This window comes from Calidris pugnax, unplaced genomic scaffold, assembly GCF_001431845.1.
Source record: "Calidris pugnax isolate Ruff unplaced genomic scaffold, ASM143184v1 scaffold24, whole genome shotgun sequence".
Classification (NCBI taxonomy): domain Eukaryota; kingdom Metazoa; phylum Chordata; class Aves; order Charadriiformes; family Scolopacidae; genus Calidris; species Calidris pugnax.
Window position 1 is genome coordinate 7,170,924 of NW_015090922.1, and position 21,087 is coordinate 7,192,010.

Below are 21,087 nucleotides of genomic sequence, written 5' to 3' on the forward strand. Positions count from 1 at the left end.
GGGAGGGGGGTTGGATTTAGTCAGTTCACATAATATCTCCTTTCCCTCTGCAGAGGTTAACCTGGCAGGTGGGAGAACATCTCTGGCCACAGACATGTCACAGAATGTGTTTTGGAAAATAACTTGTAGCTGTTCTATCTCTTCTGCTAGATCTTAAGTATTACTTTGCTCAGTAGTTTCTAGGCAGGACTGGTGCAGATCTACACAAACCCCAGCTTTGGGGCTTTTTCTCTGCCTTTGTTTCCCCAGCAACCTTTCCCCCTTTGCAGACAATTAGCAGACTGACTTTCCTTCACCAGGCAGGGAAGAGCCTTGTTCCCTCTCAAAGCCTAAAAGCCAGACTTTTATGTGAGGCTGCGTTGCCATCCCGCTCACCTTTGCAGTATGTTTTTGTTTGTAGAGCACGAGGAATTTTCCATGGCTCCATCCTACAGCTAACTCTTCTAATCTGAAATTCAGTTCAGTTTAGACATCCCCCCCCCCCCCCCTTTTTTTTTCCACATGAGCTTTTCATAGAGCAACAGGAAGAAAATGTCATTTAAAGAAGCAGAACAACATATATATAAATCCACAAGTATTGTCAGGGATCCCTGCCAGAACAGGGAATCAAAATTAATGCAGTCCTTTATTTCATTGTTCTATTAAAGTGATGAGATGGCAAGTTGCAAGCATGGAGCACTGAAGAAAGGGATAAAGCTTTTTTAGACTGCTATGTGCTGACTGCTTTGATGTCTTGCATTTTGGTGGACAGGTCATCTCAGTTGTGTGAGTTGATCATATCTAATAACTCAAATCATACTTGTTTTGGTAGTTGGTATAGATGATCTTCAAGCAAGCTTGTTTCCAATACTAAATATGGCATAGCAGGATTTTGGGCCTGTAATTTTTTTTTATCCTTCTATAGCTGAGATGACTGAGGGGTTTTGTGTTGTTTTTTTTTTTTAATGTATGCTGTTGGTCTGAAACCATAGATTTATGGTGATATAAGTATTAAGGGATGGTAACAGTACTTGTTTGGGTGTGGGTTTTTTTTTTTGCTTTGATTTTTATCATGACATTGTATTTAGTGAAGAAGATGTTAGATGTTCTGAAGAGCATCTTCTCACTTTTATTAGACCTGCTAGTGATCTTTGATCTGTCATGTATAGTACAAACATTCTTTCCAATTAAAATTTGACATGTTAAATGATAATTTCTGAAAACATGTAAATGCTGAAGTGCTACTTGTCCCATTTGACTTCAGTGGTCTCCTAACCTACTTTACCCATTCATTTCAGTCGGGGCAGAGGGACTGATGTATTAGCTGCTGGCTTGTGGGAAGACTAGGGGAACTTAGTAGGTTCTGGGAACCTTGAATTGCTGTAACAACACGAACCCTGATTTTTTTCAGTGTGTTGCAGGGGTTCTGTCCTGATGCAGAAAACGCACTGTTGTCCTGCTCCAGAAAAATGCTGAAGCGTGTGGTTTAATTTGATTGTTTTTCTGGATGATCTTGAGGATAGCTCAGTATCCTCTAGGATTAAATCCCAGAATTAAAATCTATGTACTTGGGAAAGAAATCAGCTCTCTTCAATGCTTTTTCTCCCCAAACAGGCATTGCCTTTTACCCAGGCAAGGCTCAGCTGCTTAGCTGCAAGCATCATTACTATGATCACATTCCGCCTCTGATAAATCCAGGGCAGCCGGGCGTCATTGGATGCACCACTCAGAGAATCAACTACACAGATCCTTTTACTAATCAAACAATGGTAATAACAATATAATAGAACAAAGCTTATTCAGTGGGGGTTTTCTGCTCATAATGGTATTTGAAAGTAAAAGATATATACTTAATGCTGGAAAAAATCCTTGCTTCTAGTTTTTTTTTCAAGCCATCTGTCCTTTTGCTTTCAGAAATGTAAAAGACCCCAGTCAGTGTGTATATATGTTATGGATGATCAGCTGTCACGTGGGTGTGTGCAGCATGAAAACCTGAATGGGACAAAATAAGTCATTTCTCACATGAAACTCTTGCTTCGTTCCCCATCTAAAAGAACTGGCAAGCATACTTCTTGATATAGTAAATCTAGCTTTGATTGAAAGCAGTAGCAGTTACTCTGTTAAAGCAGGATAGTTTATCTCTTTTTATATGTTTGCTGGGAATTACATACTATTTTTGTCACACTTGGAAAAATCTTAACTGGGCACTAAGTGTTTCATTACACCGAAACTGTGAGCCTTGAAGTTGGGTACATTGAGTGATAGTCTGTCCTAAATTGCCCTTAAAAATGCTGGGAATCTAACTTCTGTGTAAATAGGCATTCAGAAAATAAAGTATTAAATATGGTCATTTGTATCTAAAGTGGTTGCTCAGATTGTTTTTAAGGAAACTAAACATGAACAAATGAGTAGTCAAGGTACCTCTTTGGTCAGCTTTTTTCCTCTCATGTTTTTTCTTTTGTCTGGTTACTATTTATTTCTGGGAAGCAGCTCCTTCGTATATTTGAAATTAATGTTCTGGGTGCAATTCTAATTTAATTGCTGCTGCTAATATGCTCTTTTTGCATGTTTTAACAAACTAAGAACCTGCATTTTGTGCTGCGTGGTAGATGCATTTAGAAGCTTGCTGACCCAATAGGCTCTAGTCCCACAGTTGAATGCAGAGGCACCGAGGCAGAGACCTCTGAACCATGGAGAGCCCTGTTGAAACTGGCTGAGTCCTTTTGCAAGTGCTGTTCAATAAGATGCCTGCGCTACTTTAAATTGTATTTTGCCTGCAAGCATTTTTTTTTTTTTTAAATTTTTTATTTTCAGCAGCTTACTTGAGGTGCTGGGAGCTGTGAAACTTCCTCTTTCTCAAGAAGCCTGATGCTCTCTAGATCAGACTCCAGATTAACTTGTTGCATGTCCAGAGCTGAAAGTTTCTAGGCTTTAATACTCAAAACAGTTTTGATTGTCACTGTGCAGAATGCAGGTTGCAGGATCTTGACTGGTAATTCCTCATGAACCTAAAGGGCTACAGTAGAACTAAAGCAGATTTCTTAGAAAAACACTAAAACTCGATGTAAAGACTTCATTGTTAAACTAAAAGGAGGGATTCAGTTGGCATTCTTGTTAGGTGTTATTCTTAGTAGAGGCCAAGAAGATCTCAGTGTGGATTACATTTCTGTAGAGTACTAGTGACAGATGGCAAGTTCATGAACAGGAAACGAGGATTCCTGTGCTACTCTCACCATCTCTCGATTTGCTTACAGAAGTATGCTTTGGTTGTTCAAGGCCCTCGTGATGTGAAGAAAAAGGAACTTGTGTTTCTGCAGTTTTATTTAAATGAAACAGACCAAGATTTCAGTGCCATTGACTACCTTCTGTTTTCTTCTTTCCAAGAGTTCATCAACAGGTATGTAAAGGGGTGAGCCTGTAACTGCATTGAACTTGCTACAACAATACTAGTGAAAGCCGGGCTTATTTAGTAAAAATCAGACAGGCTTTTATAGTCTCATTATTATTTTTTTTAATGTTTGGATTATGTTGATGCTCTTTCATGTCTTAGGTTACTAATCTTACTTTTAAGAAAATCAATTGAGGACTTTTTCAGTGACCAAAACTGCCCTTCAGCTGTGCTTCAGCCATTTGTTGCTGCGCTTTCTAAAAGTTTGAAGTTTGTGTTGGCTTAGTGCTGTCTGCTGCCATGGTGAGCAGGAAGCCTGCTGTCCTGGGCAGTGTGTATGGGAAGTGCACTGAGAAGATGATGGCTTCTGTACCTTTGTTATCTTTTTTTTTTTTAAAAGCAATTACTCTAAAGACCAGATTTCTAGATTCCTTTGTTGTGATTTTGTTGAAAGCTTAACTATATTTCTTTGTATTACTGTAAGATTCTACAGAATGATGTAATTTCATAGATGAGGTTTTCAAAATTGCTTTGTATTGGTTTTACACTAGTGCCATTGGAGTGACCAATCAACCTTCTTCTAATTTTTACAGGAATGGAATTAATACTGTCCTAAGCTTTCTTGAAAGCCCCACTCTTTTTCCCACCTTGTGAGAATAAATTCTGTACTTACGTGTTAAGTTTTTGCTTTAATTTAAATTCAGGTTCTGTTCTTCCTCTGCAATCCAGATTAAAAAGTAGGCAAGAGAGTCACAGTGAGACCTCATAGAAAGCCTTAGTTTGGTAGTAGTCATATGTCAAGTGAAAAAGGGACAAGGGATAAAAACCATATGCAGAACAAAATCAGGTAAAGGAGGAGAAGAGAAATAACAGATTTTATTGTAACAAAGTGTTCTTGGAGTCTTGGACATGATCATATTGGTGCTTTTCAGATGGAGCAAAGACTGGAGGTGTTCAGTCACAGTGTCTCTGAGCAGCCAAGGACCAATTATCTGAATTTGCTTCTTACAAAGCATTTCTGCTTCAGTGAAGGAGAGACCTTAAGTGGTTAAGTACTTTCTGTAACTGTACTAAAACACTTCATAAAATGCTAATGTTCCAGGTATTTTAGGCGTTGATATTTTAGGGTGAGAAAATGCCAGTTAAGAGTAGCGATGTAGAAGGTGCTACTTTTTATTTCTGTGTTGCTTTTTCTCATTTTCTGTGGCTTGTGCTGCAGTTAGGGGTATGTAGCGGGGCCGATTCCAGCAAGGTGCACGGCTGTTTTGTACTTCAAGACACAAGCACTGAGACCAGCCCTGTGAAACTGAGCAGGAGGCATGGTTGTGTTGCATCTGGTTCCTGCCTCTTTGCATAATGAGCCCACATACCCAGACTCAACTTGGTCTATGTGTACTCGAGTCTTGGAAGCCACGTTTCTGTGCTCATTGTACCGATTTGCAGATAAGCTATTTTACAGACCTGTTTCTTCCCAGGTTAAACCATTTATGTCCTACTTAAGTTGGCAGTATTTCTGCAAGCAAGCTGCAAGTCTGCATGCTGCTGTCCCAAACGCTTGTGCCACATGGCATGCAAAGGTAGGTTAGATGTGCAAACCAGCAGTAAGCAGTACAGCAAAGGTCCTCACTTCAGGGCTGGTTGTGCCAGCGTAGGTGAATCGGTAGGAATCATCTGTAAGCTGCCTGGGAGAAGCCTGGATGGCAACCTCCTGCCTGCAGATTTGCCAGGTCAAACTGGTTAGATGGCAGCATCGATCCACGAAGAGGTGGGAAGGTGTTGCTTTGTTACTAGAGAAGCTGCTTTGTCCCAGTGTTAGAAGGCACCAGAACTGCAGCTGGGGGAGCAAAGGGTGAGCCTGGGGTGTGTTTGGAGCAAAGTCAAAAGATAGGAAGTGGTGTTGTCTCTTTGGGGATGCACCCTTTGTGCCCGTTTGCAGCAGGTAGTAGGAATGCAAGTTAGAACTGGTTTGAACTAACCCAGATAATGGTGAAATTGGCAAAGGTATGTAGGCCTTTAAATTTAGTAGTAAATGATGTGCACGTCTAGGTGAAATACAGTGAGAGAACCAGTTGTGCACGAGAAGCCAGTAGTGTCTCTTTTGTGGCATCCTCCAAAGCTTGGTACGAATTGCATGGCTTGTCTTGCTTAGTATTGTGCATGGCTGTTCTGGTGTCCTGGGGCATGAGCTGGACAGGCTCAGGGCTCATTGAAAGTTTACGTTTTGTCCTTACTCCGAAGTGCATGTGAAACCACGTGTGTATGTGGAACGTACTCCTTCTGTCCAACTTCCAGCAGAAAAGAAAATAGAAACAATTTCCGGTTCATCAGCAGATGCTAAGTTTAGTTGGTGGGAAGTCTGGACTAAGAAACCGTTGTGTGTTGACAGTGCAAATTTTGTCCTTCCATACAGCCTCTAGAAACTTCAATTACTGGCCACTGTTAACTACTTTTCCTGACAAAATATCTCACTTACTAGTTATCGGAGCATATTAGCACTGTGTCCAGCAGTTCATGTAAAGTCTTATCAAAGACGCTGAGATCTGTGCTAAAACTCATGAGTTACAATAATTACCTTTGCAGTTTTTTGCTATGGCTGCGAACAGCTTTGGTTGGGTTGGGCATGCAGGGTGCTATAAACACATGTTCAGGTTATTCCATCATCCTAAATCACAGTCCAAGCCCCCTTGAAATTGTGAGAAGAGTCCTGTGGTATCTATACTGTGGTATCTATACCACAGTTTCTGTGCAGATAGATATTATGCACAGTTCGCTTTTGCTTTAAATAGCATTAATCATATCAGTGAAGGCTGCTGCAAGCATCACCCGTGAGCAATAATGAAAATGGCATCTAGAGACTTGTGTCTTTAAGGGTTTTTTAGGGCATAGCAAGTGGTGAGGACTCGAGTAAGGTCCAGTTGTTTCTGTCAAGGGTTTTATTCTCTGCAGCTCTTCTGTTAAAATTGGATGGACAGACTACACAAAACTGGCACTGCTTGCTAGTGCTGTTCTGGCCTTCACAGAACGCTGCTGAACTGTGTGCTATTGTTGGCCTCTGAGTTGGAGAGATACTGCCACTGGCTTTTTTCTTCTTCTTTCTTTTTTTTTTTTCCTCTGACAGTGGCAGCTGCTGTCTGTACCATGTTAATTGAAGGGAAGGAAACAATGAAACCCTTGCAAATTAGCAAAAAAGTGTAGCTAAAAATACAAGTTCCTTTCCTCAACTGTCATTAGTCTAATACATGGGTTTAAGAAGAAAATCCTCTGAACATATTACTGACAAAACCATTGTTAGCTTAGCATGTAAAATAACTTGTGGTCATGTGAAATGATGAATACCAGTCTGAGCAGGTCAGAGATTATTTAAGGGTCTAAAGAGAGCTCCGTGTTCACGTCTCTGGTGCGGATTTCTACATGTAGAGAAATAAATCATAACATAGAAGGGTTGAGACTTTTGGTTCTGTGCCATCTGACCCTTTGTTAGATCCCAGGCCTGTCTGAGAGTTTCCTAGTCTGGGGAAAAGCTAAAGTGATAAACAGGAATTGAGTTTGATCTGTCTGTGGTTTTGACTCTTGCTGTTGTGTTGAAATCTGCTGGTGGGACATCCTAAGTTGCCTCTGGCTCTTGTGGGTTGATCTGTAGAGCTTGGTGTTAGAAGGATCCACTGCAGAGCTAGAGCCCAGTCCAGAATTAGCTTAGCAGCTCCTACAGTTGTGACAAATATTCTCTCTTGTGCCTCAGTGTGTGCTGGGGCGATGGTAGGTCACTGTCAGTAGCTACCTGGAAACGTGAGCTGAGGGGAGAGCAGGGCTTTGTAGTTCACCTGAGTGCCACAGTGGCCTCTGGTGCTTCTCTTTCTTTGCTGTGACGTAGAAATTCTTTGCATGGCCTTGAGGGTACCACCAATATCTTGGGGGAGCCTGGGGCAGAATATTCCAGGATTCTTGCAGTTTAGCTGAAGGAAAGTGTTAAAGGTGAAGAAATTGCTGAACAACAACCAAAAAAAAAAGGTGTGCAGCCTTTGCAGGTTGTCTGTCATTGCGGTGAAGAAGGAATGAAAAGAAACTGTATGGAGAATTGTTCTTCAGATTGAAGTCCCTTGCCTGTCTTGTTTTCACTTAGTTGTGGTGGTTTTTAGGCTGTGTTATTTGCACTCTGCTATCATTTGTGCAAACCTTGTGCCTCTGCTCTGCTCCCCCCCCCTTTTTTCCCTGACTCTGTGGCAGTGGTCTGGGCTATAGGCACAAGCCAGGAGATGCCTTCTCAGATCACTCCTCCACAGCTTCTCCAAAGATATTATTAATCTTTCTTTTTCAAGCCTACAATTACTGTCGAAGGCGAAGCACACTGCTGCTCTCTGCTTACCATCTAAGTTGTGGCTGTAACGTTCAGCTCTGTGTCATAGCTTCCTGCCTCTATTTTCCATGTTGGTTTGGAAAACTTTTCTGGGATGCTGTATTTAGTCGTGCATTAGGCATATGACTTGCTGGCAGAGTGCTAATTATGTATGGTCCTCTGAGTGGCAAAGCACCGTGCTCTTCCATTTCCATCACCTGGTGCTGTACCCACATACCAAAGGGGGAAGAAATCATTGTCAGATTAGGTCTCCCTATGTCCTTGGATTGTATGGTGAGGAGCCATCAGGCGGCGAGCTTCATTCTTATGCTTTGCTTATATCTTCTTTGTGGGGGTGAGAGAGGTGCAGTGCCATCTTGTCAGGCTCACTAAGCAAGCAGCTAATGTTACAAATCCATAAAGATATTCCTAAACTAAAACACTCTTGGAATATAATCTGTCTTCATGGGTAGCAAAGTGTATTAGCTTTTCTTTCCAGGAACACTTCTCTTTTCTACTCGTATGCACAATGGAGTTCTATGTTTCAGCCCTCGTAGACAAGACATCTTGGTTTGTAGGAAGAAAAGGAGCCCTGATTCTGAAAACTGAGGAAAGAGACAGGAAAATTGCAAATCCAGTCAGGGCTGGTACAGGACAAATCTTCCTGATTCTTCTTTTCTTTGCATCTTTCTCCTGAAAGACCAAAACACCTTAATCTCCCAACAGACCTAGTTGTGCACTCCCTCTGCTATATGAGCAAAGTGTACTCTTCACCTTCACCTTGGAAGATGGATTTAATCCCAGTGAAAAATCTTTTCCGTTGTCTTAGGGTTCAGCATACCCTGACATATCTCTGTAACCTGAAATCTATCTTTAGTAAAAATCAGCAGTCTGTGCTTTAATGATTCTGACTCATAACAGTGGTTTACCCCTTCATTTCAAATGAAACCTTCTCGAAAAAGCAGCTGCAAGCCAGGCTTATTTTGTAGAGATGAGATTAAAATGGCTGAAATGGCAGTACTGAGGAGCTCCCAAGTAAGTGGTGTGGTTAATTCACCGTGTCCTGTGCGGTTGGTAGAGAAAGGATGGAGACCAGATATGCCTTAGACCTCCCTCTTTACCACTTGCAGTGTGAGGGGTATTGGAAGCCTTAAAATGGGCTAAAGTCACAGTATTTAAAAAAATTTTAAAAAAACCCAAACAATTAAAAAAGGCACAAAGCAATCCCATTCTGGGGCTACAAATATCTGGGATTGCATATTGGGAAAACAGCCGTGTTATTGCAGATGGGAGCCTTACAGCAAAGGTGTAGTGTTCCCAAAATAATAGGAATGTGATGAACGTAAATTTCAAAGCATTTTAAGTATGTCGGCATTGCGACCAGTTTATTTGCATCCCAGAAATGGGGTGAAGCAGCCTGCCCTGCCTCTGGGCTGTTCCTTCCATCTCTTACCCCTGAGCCTTGTGGGACACTGTTTTCCTGGTGTCCTGGCTCTGTTCCTGCCTGTCCCAGAGGTGACAGATGAGCAGAATGAAGCTCCCCTACAAGGCAGAACTCAAGGGTGGTGGCACCAGGTAAGTCTGTGGTGAGGAACACAGTAGTGCAAGTGCTACCATTAATGAAAATGTCACTACTAACAATATTTTAGGTATGCTGACTTCTAGCAGCTGAAACATAAAAGGAATTGTGAACACATTTTGAAGTGCCTGTAGATATGACATTCTCCTGCCTACAGTGATCAGGGACCTCTCTGACTAATGTAATGGTCTTTCTTTCTTTAGTCCAGAAAAAGCAGAATTCATGAAGGACTGTGAAAGTTCATACTCCAGCTGGAAGTTTTCCGGAGGCTTTCGAACTTGGGTCAAGATGTCCTTGGTGAAAACAAAAGAAGAAGATGGGAGTGAGACTGTTGAATTCAAACAAGAGGTAAACAATAAAAAATAATCCTCAGGAAGAGTTTTTTGGAACCTCTTAGTTTAGTACAAACTAGTTGCTGCCAAGGTTGTAATAACCGGCCAGCAGACCAGTTCTCGGGGTGAATAGCAATATGAGCTGGAAAAAGGGTGGATGGCTTCGTTGGTTTCAGTAAGTGAAAGGTCAGGAGCTTGGTTTTTGTTTCATTGCATCCATTATGCTACTTGCCACTGAGCAGTCTTGGCTGGACAGTTACTTGTGTTCTTTCTTAACGTGGGGAGGTTCTGTGAAAGTGTAAATGTCTTGATGTGCGTGGCTGTTGGTACGGCCTAGTGACACATCTTGGGAAAACCTCTCCTAATGGGGAGGCCAACAAATCCAGGCCTTGAATGTGTTTTAAGTGAGAGCTGTAGTCTGAGGTAAGGGTCCAAAGAGACAGACACAGAAATACTAACACAGCTACCTTTAGTTCAAGGTGGGGAAGGATTGCCAAAGGAATTGTCTAAATAATAGCTGATGTTGGAAAGAGGTGTTGTTTAGGTTACCACAGGGGCTGACGGTAGGATGAAAAGGTAAATGTAAGCCTTGTATCCTTTGTAGCATTCTCATGTCTGCTTTCTGTTTGGGTTTGGGACTTTTATCTGTTGAGTATCCCTAGAAACAAGGAGTAACTTCTTGCACCATCTAATACTAGAAAATATGCAGGTGGAAGATGCAAACTTAGCTAGAGGTGAAATGAGTTTGAATTTTGTTCCTGTTCTGGTCATACTAATGGACAGGAGAATAATTGTGTTTTGAGTTTATTTTGCTCCCCGTGTTGGTTGAGGAGAAAAAATTCTCATTTCTCATCACCAGTGAGATTCTAAAAGCAGTCCTTTTCAGAGAATATGTGTTTCAGAGACAACACTGTCTCTTAGTCTATGGTACACTCAGAAAGAGTACTTTGTGGAGGTTAAAATGAAGCAAAATCTTCAGTTCTGCTGTCTTGAGTTCTCACAGTTAGGGCCTTGCATGACAAAGCCTTCAGGGCAGAGCAGAGCTGTGGCTGTGAGGAGGCAGATCCCAAAGTCATACAAGTCCCAGACCAATGCGATAGTTCGGAGAGGAAGGGATGCGTCAGTCCAACGTGTCAGAAAGTGGAAACAGAAGACTGACTCAAACTCAGAAAAAGCTGAGCTCTTTGTGACCAAAAGCATCCATTTAGCCCAGTAGTTATGGCCTCTCTCATCTGGGTAGGTGAACGCTGTGGAGTATTTTTGGTTTTGTGGGGTGCTTTTTTAAAGAACAAACAATTTGGAAAATAGAATCAGTACAAATGTGAATTTTGGGTTTCAGATCCCTATTAATAATGCAGCAGCAGTTGAAATAGCTTAGACATAAATTGCACTTGCTTTGTTTGACAGTACAACATCTGCTCAAATTGCATAAGGAAGTCCATTAGCCTTTCAAATCTAAAACTGGGAGATGGCATACCAGAACGACGGATACAAATACTAGGTCAAATAGCATAGACTGTTAGTCTGCTAACTACCCCAGTAGTCATTAATTTGTCTTTTCTTCCTTTCCCATTGCCTTCCTTTAGCTTTGTGTACTGTTTGTTTCCTGGTGTGCAGTTTTCTTGAATGAGTGTAGCTGGGGAGATGGTACACTGCCATAATTAAATGAGCTGTAGAAGTAAAGGGTAAGTCTGCAGCAAAGCTGTTTGACCAGAAAATACGGGGTGGTGAAGCTCCCATGTGCTCTGGATAGACACATACAGTTTTCTAGCTCCCTCTTCTATGTGTTCACAGCCTAAAATCTGGTCAGGGCAGGGTGTGTGGAGAAGGCTGATAGACATCTCAAAACTACACCAGGTTAGATGGGAAGTTTTTGTAGTAGGTCTCATACAACGCCTGCTGAATCACTCTTTTCCCATCTATAGTTCCTGTCACAACCCTGAAATGACATTAAGGTGCTGCTGGATTCCCTGTTTCCAGTACAGCATTGAACTAATGTAGGAAGAGCAGTGTGACTGCTGCGTGCACACCCCAAGGTGGAAATATAAATACCCCCTTGAGGGCTGGAGACAGGAGCACTCCTTCCTTGTTTGTTCAGCTGTAGCTGCAGTGTGCTTGCTGTCAGGTAACTGCCTGGCTCTGGGCAGGGGGTCGTGCAGATGGTGGTGTTACTGCCTGTTGTACAAGCTCTGTGTGGTGCCCCTCTAGGCCGTGGCGTGTGCCACAAGACAAGATAAATGTTTTTCTGAAGCCTGATGTCTTAATACTGTCCTGATTGTGGTTCTTAAGACTGGTTTTGTGTGGCTGTAACACTGAGCTGGTATCTTGAGCTGTACCCTGGCTATCCTAGCTCTGGAGTTGTGCTGCCGCTCTGCTGGTCCCTGGTAGTTTCAAATGGTAACTTACTTAATGGGCAAAAGTATGGTTTTAATTGTTAACAGCTAGGCTTCCTTCCCTTCCATTTTCATTCTGCACTTGCTGGCATCTTCTAGTTTTCAAAAACATAGAAAGTTTTCCTGCCACCATCACATAGTTCTCTGATAAATAAAATTAATTTAGCATTCATTCATGAGAACTTTCCAAATGCTGTATTACTCCAAGTAAAGGAATCTTGTAAATGAAATTTCCCCCCTTGAAAGGGGAAAAACTCTGTAATAAAATAAAGCCCCTGGCTACCACTGTAAAAACAGTATTGCAGTGTTTTACTAAGTGGGGAATAGGAAAAGATTATGAACATGAGACAGATGGAGGAAACTGCCCTGTCCACATTTTGGGAGCCTATTGTTCCAGGCAGAGGAAGGCTGAATTGGAAGTCCCTAAACAGTCTGCTGGTTTTACCTTCTTTCCAGCCTCTTCTGTTGTGCAGGAGACTCATTACACCACTGAAGAAAGTAACCTGCGCTTTTTTTCCCCTTCTCTCCAGACGAGTGTGGTTAACTATATTGACCAGAGAACTCAACCAAGAAGTGACCAGCTGTTCTTCGTGGTATTCGAATGGAAAGATCCTTTTATACAGACCGTTCAAGATGTGAGTAACAACACTACTCCCTGTTTGTTGTCTGACTGTACATGCTTGTGGTTCTTGTGTGTGCGTGAATGTGCACGCGTGTGCACGTGCCTCTACCTCACTCGAAACAGAAACTCAGAGGAAGAATTTTCCTTAAATAAGTGTGCTTGGATCAACTGATTTAATTACTTTTATTTATTAGTTGACAAGGGAGAAACCTAGACTTAAATCGGAAAATAAAAATAAATCTTGCTGAAGAAGGCCATATCCCACCAGCCCTGGCAGCCGGTGCTGCTGCATTTAGGAGGATTAATGAACACAGAAAGCCTGGTTAAGACCTTCTGGCTCTGGTGGTGACCAGCAACGCTGTGCCCATGCTGACCCTCAGAGCTGCAGACTCCAAAGCTGTGTGCTCCTTTATTGCTGCCTAAGCCTAGCTCTGCTTGCTTCCTCTGAGATCCTAGAAGTCAGCCTTGTGTCTAGAGGTGTGAGGAGAAATACAAACTATAAATAACTACTCCTGAACCAAATGTCATTAAAAATAGAAACATAAAGTACTTGCTGTAGGTCTGCAGAAACTGTTGCCACTGTCAAAACCTGGTTTGGCGTTACAATGCTCTCGGTAAAGCCTTCCAGCAGTTGCTTCTTTTAGCTTTGTCTTCTGGAGGATCTTCTTCAATGTGACTGCTTCTTTTTGTAAGTCTTTAAATGATATAGTGTTTAATCCTTACACTTAAAGTGCAAATTTTATGATTATCTCTACATTTTTTAAACAATTCACCATCTAAAAGGAGTTCAGCAGCTTAGTACAGCACGTTTTCTTCCTGATGGTAGGAATTGGAAAAACCATGATGTGAGGCTAGTGTGTGGAGAAGACACTACAGGCCACCTTTGCAGCGTGAAGGAATATGCTGCAAAACAGTTCTCTTAGAAAAATGGAATTGTTTGTTATTGAATAGCTATAATATATACTGAGTCTTTTTTAATCTCTTTCAGATAATCACAGCAAACCCCTGGAACATGATTGCTCTTCTTTGTGGTATCTTCTTGGCTCTGTTCAAGGCAGCAGACTTTGCTAAGTTAAGTGTTAAGTGGATGATCAAAATCCGAAAGAGACATCTGAAGAGGAGAAGTCAAGTAATGAACCACATAAACTGAGACTGCCTTTTAACTGAGGAAATAACTGGAATAAACTTCGATCAGCAATACAGCAACTGAAGATGCAAAACAGGTATGTTTTCTTCAGGAAAAAATGGTGGCTGGAGGAACAGCCCAGGGAACTGGACTTTGAACTTTAGAAAGGAGCTAACTCTAGGCCAGGTCTAACAAACTCATGCTTTTCTATTCCAAATTTAACAAACTTACCTCAATCTACTGGGGGGAACAAGGGAGAAGGAGAGAATTCAGTAATGTTCAGGAAGTCAACACTATAGTAGTTAAGTTCTAAAAAGAAACCCAAACTGGACAGTGTTTGACTGCTGCTCAGAAGAGGAGACCATTTAACTTCTGCAGGAGCCATGACCTGCATCTGGTACTGTAACGCAGCTACTGCCTTGACTGCGTTTCGTGGAAGGTAAAGTACTCAACAACACAGTCTGGCCTCCCCTCTCCAAAGTATGCCTTAAAACAAAATACACTGGAATTCTATGACGTGTGGGTTTTGATTTGAAGTATATTGACTTTAACATTAAAAAAAATGCTTCAAATAAGATGATGTGTATATTGTCTGAAACTACCTGCCTCAGATTCAGCTAGAGTATTACAAGAGTAGTCCAGGCAGGGCTATTATAGCAAGAAAATTAACTAAAAAACAAACGTTTATTCCTGAACTCAAAGGAAACTCAAACAACTCAATACCTGGGCATCTGCACTGATGGCAGGTTTCAAAGTCTAAGTTTCAGGCAGTTGCTCTTCCCTCTTTGCCAAGGAAGTAAAAAATAGTATTTCATCAGCCTGGCATGTGGATGTGATTCTCTATTATACAGAGAATGTGTGCTAACTAACTGCTCTGCTGTGGAGTCTTTTTCTTCCTTATAAGTCCCTTATTAGTCCAGATGCCTGACTCGGCCTCATGGAGGCTACAGGGCAGCACTGCGCCACGCTGCTCTGAAGGCTTTGTTCCAAGTTATAGTTTGCTTCTCCCATCCTCTACTAACGAGGTGTTAGGATAGTAGTGAGCATATCAAAAGTATCCCCTCATTCTATTTTTTTTTCTTCTAAGGAAGCATTTTGGAACAAATCTATTACTTTCAGTTGATTTCTAGAGCAAATCAAGGCACTGCACTGACCAAACACAGCCTTAAACAAGGGAGCAACAATTCACTGTAATAATTAAAAGGTAAGACAGGTTCTCCTGTGTCCAGGCAGGTGAGGGCAGGAGGAGGTGACAGCCCACCAGGCACTTGCAGTTACAGCTCTTACCTCTGTCCCAGCTCCTCTGTTGGTGCTTCCAACAAGAAGGGAGTAGCAAAGGCCGACACATGGCGCTGCTGAAGCAAGTTGTTACGAGAGCTACTTCATCCCTCGGTGCTGCCGAGGTGGGAAATGGGAGGAGGGGAATGGGGAAGAAAAATAATTAAATCCCCCCCCCAAGTTAGGCCATCAGAAAACAAGCTGTTGATTTTGCTATGTAACAGCCTACGCTGGCAGGAAAGCAGCCCAGTGACTTCCCTGGGGCCCTTACAGCCCTCTGCCTTCCCGCTGCTGGCGGCTGGGATACAGGGCAGACAGACAATGGAGCTTTCTTACCACCCCGACAAAGAAACACCCAGGTGCTCCTTTAATAAATGATATTACGGCAGCTATTTCTTGGATTTTACAAAAATGTTTAGAAATACCAGTTTGATCAGAAGTGATACATCCTACTGCGGTTTTTTTGTTCTTTTTTTGCTAATGAGGTCAGAGAAGGAGATGTGGTTAAATAAAGGATGCGCTCCTTTCTGCAGTATTTAGTGGACTTTTTTTAAAAAATAAATTCCCAGAGTAGTCAGCTTTAGTCACTACATCTCAGCTCTCAAGATCTTTTGTTTTATAAGGAAATGTTGTTATTAGAGCAGACCAGCTGATTCCAGCCAAGAAACCTTTCTTTTATATACCTATTTATAGGAGTGATTCTAACAGAAAGTGTTGCACAGTTTGTTTGAAATGGCCTCTTACAGCTACTGTGTTGTTTTTTTAATACTTACTCTTGATGTCCTTATTTGTAAGTTTGTGAACAACTCAATTTGTTCTTTTTACCACTGCAAGGTAAGTGTTAGATTAACTAATTTGAATATAGTTTATTTCCTTTAGTCTGTGGGGCAGCTGAAAATATTTTACATCTCAAATTGAGGTTTCTGTTCTTCCATGGGGAAAAAAAAAGTACTAAAAGAACTAAACTGAGGTAAACAGAAGTAAATGGTGCCCGTGTGAGGGTCACCTCCCTCCAGAGCTGGCCCCACCGTGTTTAACACTTGGCTTCAGAACTTTGAGAAGCACCATGAAAAGTAAAAGATTTTCACCTCCCCAGATTTTGGGCAGCCACCTACCATGGCAGAGTCTGCTTTGCTTGGCTGATTATGTAGTCTTTTTAGATAAAGCTGACACATCCAGCGTAGCAACTAATGAGTTTGCATCAGATGGAGCTATGACAAGCGTACAGCACTTCAGGCAGTGGTACTCCCATGTCCTCTGTAAAACACAACTTCATAGAGACAAAAATGCAGTAACAATAAGGGTGTAATAAAGTCAACTCAAATAGCAGAGTAGAAACCTTTTCCCCCTGGAAACTGCTTGAAACTGAAGGCAGCAAAGCAGCCCAGGGGTAACACCCCTGCCTCAGCCGCTCCGACCACGGCGGCAAGTGAAAGCCTGTGGTCTGCACCTCCACCCCTTCTGCCACTCAGAGAAAAGCCATGGGTTAGTCAGTTAAAAGGTTGTTCATAAAAACTATTCTAATTCTCCTGGTCTTTATAAGCACAAAGATGTGATATACAGCACTAAATACAAACATAAAGACTTTATTGAATGCTGCTCAATTCCCCAAAGATCTTTCATTACAAAAGTTTTCCACACAACTGCAATTTAAGAGATTGGAATGGTACTCTGATAAAAGATGTGAAAAATACTTGATCAAGTAAACAGACAAGACTTCTATGTCAGCTTTCCACCTTTAAGAAACAGACTGCATTTTCTTTAAATAAAACAAGGAACTATTTGTTGACGTCCTTCCCTCCTTACTAACAACATCAACAAAAAAATAATCCCAATTTTGGTCTCATTCTTCAGTCCAAAAGATGCTAAAACTAATGCAGAAACACCCAAAGAAGGTCTCTAGGAGACCTGCACTACTCTGCAGGGAGTCCTTGGGCTGATGAGGAGCATCATTGATGGGCTTTCTGGAGGAAGCTCCATCCTCAGCTGTGGCAGGAGGAAATGTCTATGCAGCCCAGGACCGAGAGGCAGCAAGAATGGGGCAGAGGCACTCACCGAGCGGTGGGTCGGGCGCAGGGCCCACCCTCACCTCTTCAAGCTGACTTTCTCTCCCTACGTTGCGTTCAATAGATCTGAATCCAATCAGGAATTCCAGGCCAGCACCACATCCGAGTTCCTGCCAATGCTGCAGGGGTACATACTGAGTATCTCGAGTTACTGGTAACGTACCTTGGTTTTATTTGAGAAAATACAGCACAACTAGAAGCCTTTCCTATCACCTTAACCAAAGTATGCAGCGATGTGAAAAGCACATATAAAACAAGGAAAAAAAAAAATGTACATAGCAAACTATACCACCTATGTGCAACACAATCAAAAATTCAAGTCATAATTCTCACCACTCCCGTAATTATTTCACTCATTAAGGATGATAATTCAGTTCTATGAAACATTGGAAGTGACAGTATATCAATAATTAGACAAATTTACAATATGCTGTGGTAATGACATCACTTAACTGCTGTACTTAAATTCAAATCTTTACATTTGCCAGAGAAAAAAATTGGCTGTTTCTATTATACTGATGAGGTTTCTTTTGCAAATCCTTATATATTTCAAAAGGGTACAAAAAAGTACGTCTGCCGAGTAGAGGTGGTCATTTCTTTTATTTGGCACTTGTGCTGTGTGCATTGAGCACGCTGTGAGTGCTGTTCTGCTTCTCCGCCATCGCCTTCTTCAGCTTTAACTCCTCCAGCTTTCTCCACAGCTCTTCACGTTCCAATTCTTTCTTTTTCTCTCTGTAGAAGAGAGACGGTATCGGTTTCAGACGTGTTATAAGTGCAACCTGGAGGTGCAGTTACTTAACTGCTGCAATTCACATCTACCAATTCCTCTTGTAGGTTTTTCTCCAAAGCTATTTTTAGAGGCAATCATAGTTTCCGCTATTAAAAACCGAGGGTACAAACTGGTACCGGTCAGTGGTAAAACTGCCAACACCCCTGTGAGGGTCCTTCATACTGAGGTGACACCCAGCAGCAAGTATCTGATGGGCAGCTCCACTGCAGAACCCCATTGCCACAACTGTTAAGTTTTGTTTCCTTTCCGCTGGTGCGTTTTAACTACGTATTAATCAACAAGCATTTGGAAGAAAAAAAAAAATCAGTACCTTTGCCTTTCTGCTTTATATGAGCTTGTAAGTTCATCAAAAAGCTTGCCATTCATCTCCATCAGGGTTTTCAGCACGTTATACACCAGTGCCACAATCGTTCTAGAACAGGAGGAAAACAACCATTAGATTTATTCAACACAAAATTAATTTCAGTTAAAAAACACTGTTTCTTTTTTGGACTCTGAGCTTCTTAAACAAGATGCTGCTGTAAGGTCGGGTAGTTTCTGAAACAAAATCCTTTACTATAATTTCCTCTGTAAATTAAACTGCATATTTAAATGTTTTTTTAAGATGGCAGTTTAACCTTAAATTCCTGACTCTCGCAATTGCACAGGATATAATTATTAGTAATGTGGCTGTACTATAAAGCCATTCAGTTATGTTAACGTTTAATAAACCGAGTTTTCACAACAATTTTGTAGTCTTTGAGTAATGCAATACGAGAGTCCAGACAAATAAACTTGTGGCAAATAGCTTCGAGCCTGGGCCAAAGAACGCGGCAGAGGAAGCCCAGGCACAGGGTTCAATGCAGCTACTGAAAGCTCTCCCACAGAGTTTTGCTGCACAGGCCCCGTTAGAGAACTGGATGGAGAACATCAGACCATGGTTTCTGGTACCTTAGTACCAGAGCTGCTTGAGCAACACTGGCTGTGTCTTACACAGCCCTTAGCATTTCCACATTAGGTATTACTCTTCTCTTTGTATTCTATTTGTATTTGTATTTGTATCTTTGTATTTCTCTTAGGTATTTCTCTTCTCTTACTTCACTAAGTTATCTTAAATACTGTATTGTTTCTCTCCTTTACACCTCCTCTTACTGATAAAAAGAAAAGCAAAAATAGCAATAAAATTAAACATTAAGAAGGTGCCTATGGTTAAACTTATCACTAATCAAAACAGTAGGTGATCTGCCTTCCCCGTCTCTCCCCTCGCGGGCAGTGCACCTCCTCACAGCCGTGTTGGTTGTGAGGCTGCAGAGCAGGGGTGCCCCCAGCCTTGTGACCTCGAAAAATGAGTAAAAGGAAAAAATCTAAGGAAGTGACCAAAGGTTTGCCTTTTCAATACACTCTGTCCGTTGTGGCACTAGGAAAACCCCCAAGATTCCAGCAGAGCCCCCACACTCAGAGCACACAACACACTTGGCCTGTCCACACAGATATTTTTGAACACTGGCTTTCATACGGTTTGAAGACAAAAGCTTATTCGGGGTTTTGGGTTTCTGAGATGAAAAGCTTGATGTTCAGTGAGTAAAGTCCATGTCAGACAGCTGGATGCACATAAGCACGTTTCTCTGCCCTCAAAAACAGGTTAAAACCAAGACTTTCTTCCCCAAACTTCCCAGACCTCAAGGTATCCAGTTACCCCTTGTCTTTCACTGCCTTCAAAAAGAGCAACTTCTGTCTGCAGCTGGGAACACCCTCCAAATCTGCTGAGCTCCCAAATACCATTAATGCTCCAAGAACTACTTCTCAAAAATGTATATTCAGTCTCGGCTGATGTAAGAACCCAACAGAAAGACAAGATGCCTCATGTGCAACTGGACACCCCATCTAGACAAATTCAGAATAATTTCCGAGCCTGTAAGGGCTTAAAACAGGGCATCTGATTTACTTCAAAGCTGTGGAAGGCTCCTGTCTACCCTGGCCTTCGCCTGGACCATCTCTACCCTCTGAACATTGACTGGCAGCTCCACGCAGGGTGCTGGACACTAACTTTGCTTTTTAGTATTTCAATGTATTTACTGCTTCTTTCAAAGGTGATATAAAAATACTAACGTTTAGCTTGTGGCACTAAATATAAACTGGAGTAGTCACTCATTTCTCATTCCCACCATCCTTTATAGTGGTAGGTCTTGCTCTTCCTCTGTAGGATCCTTCCCTTTCTTACCTCACTGGGCAGCAATAGCTACTTAGGAAGACAGACAGAATTTTGTTCATCTCAAGTAGCAAAGGAGAGCAAAGCATAATTATAGCAGAAGCATCCCTTGGAAATTGTTCATTTGCATTTTTAATTAATGCCAAAGATCAAATGTGATTACAGTATGAAGACCATCATCCAATTTCCTCACTTTTTCAGTAAATCCCAGTTGTCCATCATAGCAATGCGGAACAGAAAGCATGAGAGAAGCTGAAAACAACCTCCATTTTATCGCCTGTAATCTCGTTTAAGTAAAAAGGAAGTCACACTTACAGGCTTATGATCCAAACCTGAAACAGTGAACAATTTAATTACGCTTCTATAAATAAAGTTAAACGTTACTTACGGATTCCAGTGTTCTTTGGAGATCTTGTATAAACTGCCAAACATAATTGGTAGAATTTTATCAATGTTCTCCTCAATCAGGCTAAGAATATATTCATTATTCCAGAAGTACAAAGCTCTTTCTGCAACCTGAAACACAAAGTTTAGGGTCAACAACCACAAAATAAATTACTACAGGTTTGAGGTTTTTTTAGTGTCTTTTTTTTTTTCTTACCTGAAAATGTGAACTTGACACAGATTTGGATATTTGCTTAAATAAAGGCTCTTCTATTTTTTTGAATTGCGTTGGTTCTATTACATCTAAGATTTCTTCAATTTCACCTAAAAACATTACCTGTTTGTATAAGAGAAATACATCAAGAAGTATGAGAACGTTTTACATTGCCATTGTAAACAGAAACAAGCAAAATACAGCTTATACATTAGTCATGGATCCTGCAAGCAGCACGGGGTGTAATTACAACGCATGAGACATCCACGGGGTTTTTTTGCAGCCTGAAAATCGTCAATCAGCAGTCTGAGGTCCTGGGAGGAGTTCTTTTGTGTCACTGTTCTAAACACTTCACAGAACTGCTTCAGCAGATTATGGGGTTCTTACAGTGAAAAAAACCACACTAGAACATTTT

At 41.5% G+C, this 21,087-nt stretch overlaps 2 protein-coding genes across 8 annotated transcripts in view; one reads left to right on the forward strand and one right to left on the reverse strand.

The window, feature by feature from the left end:
* The window catches only part of TMEM206 (transmembrane protein 206), a 33,964-nt gene that overhangs the window by 8,079 nt on the left and 4,798 nt on the right, over positions 1–21,087 (forward strand). For 4 of the 7 annotated variants that reach the window (XM_014950635.1, XM_014950633.1, XM_014950634.1 and 1 more), the window contains exons 4-8: positions 1,594–1,748; positions 3,234–3,376; positions 9,483–9,627; positions 12,535–12,639; positions 13,615–14,327. In XM_014950635.1, coding sequence (XP_014806121.1) covers positions 1,594–1,748; positions 3,234–3,376; positions 9,483–9,627; positions 12,535–12,639; positions 13,615–13,776 — 710 coding nt within the window. In that variant the 3' untranslated portion in view covers positions 13,777–14,327. Of the gene's footprint in view, positions 1–1,593; positions 1,749–3,233; positions 3,377–9,482; positions 9,628–12,534; positions 12,640–13,614; positions 14,328–19,506; positions 20,742–21,087 lie in introns of those variants that run through there. The other 3 variants (XR_001412981.1, XR_001412983.1, XR_001412982.1) reach the window with 3 other exon arrangements.
* The window catches only part of PPP2R5A (protein phosphatase 2 regulatory subunit B', alpha), a 48,539-nt gene continuing 44,048 nt past the window's right edge, over positions 16,597–21,087 (reverse strand). The window contains exons 10-13 of the mRNA XM_014950632.1: positions 20,676–20,795; positions 20,463–20,590; positions 18,197–18,298; positions 16,597–17,828 (exon numbers count right to left, since the gene is read on the reverse strand). Of these exons, the coding sequence (XP_014806118.1) occupies positions 17,696–17,828; positions 18,197–18,298; positions 20,463–20,590; positions 20,676–20,795 (483 nt within the window). The 3' untranslated portion in view covers positions 16,597–17,695. The remainder of the gene's footprint in view (positions 17,829–18,196; positions 18,299–20,462; positions 20,591–20,675; positions 20,796–21,087) is intronic.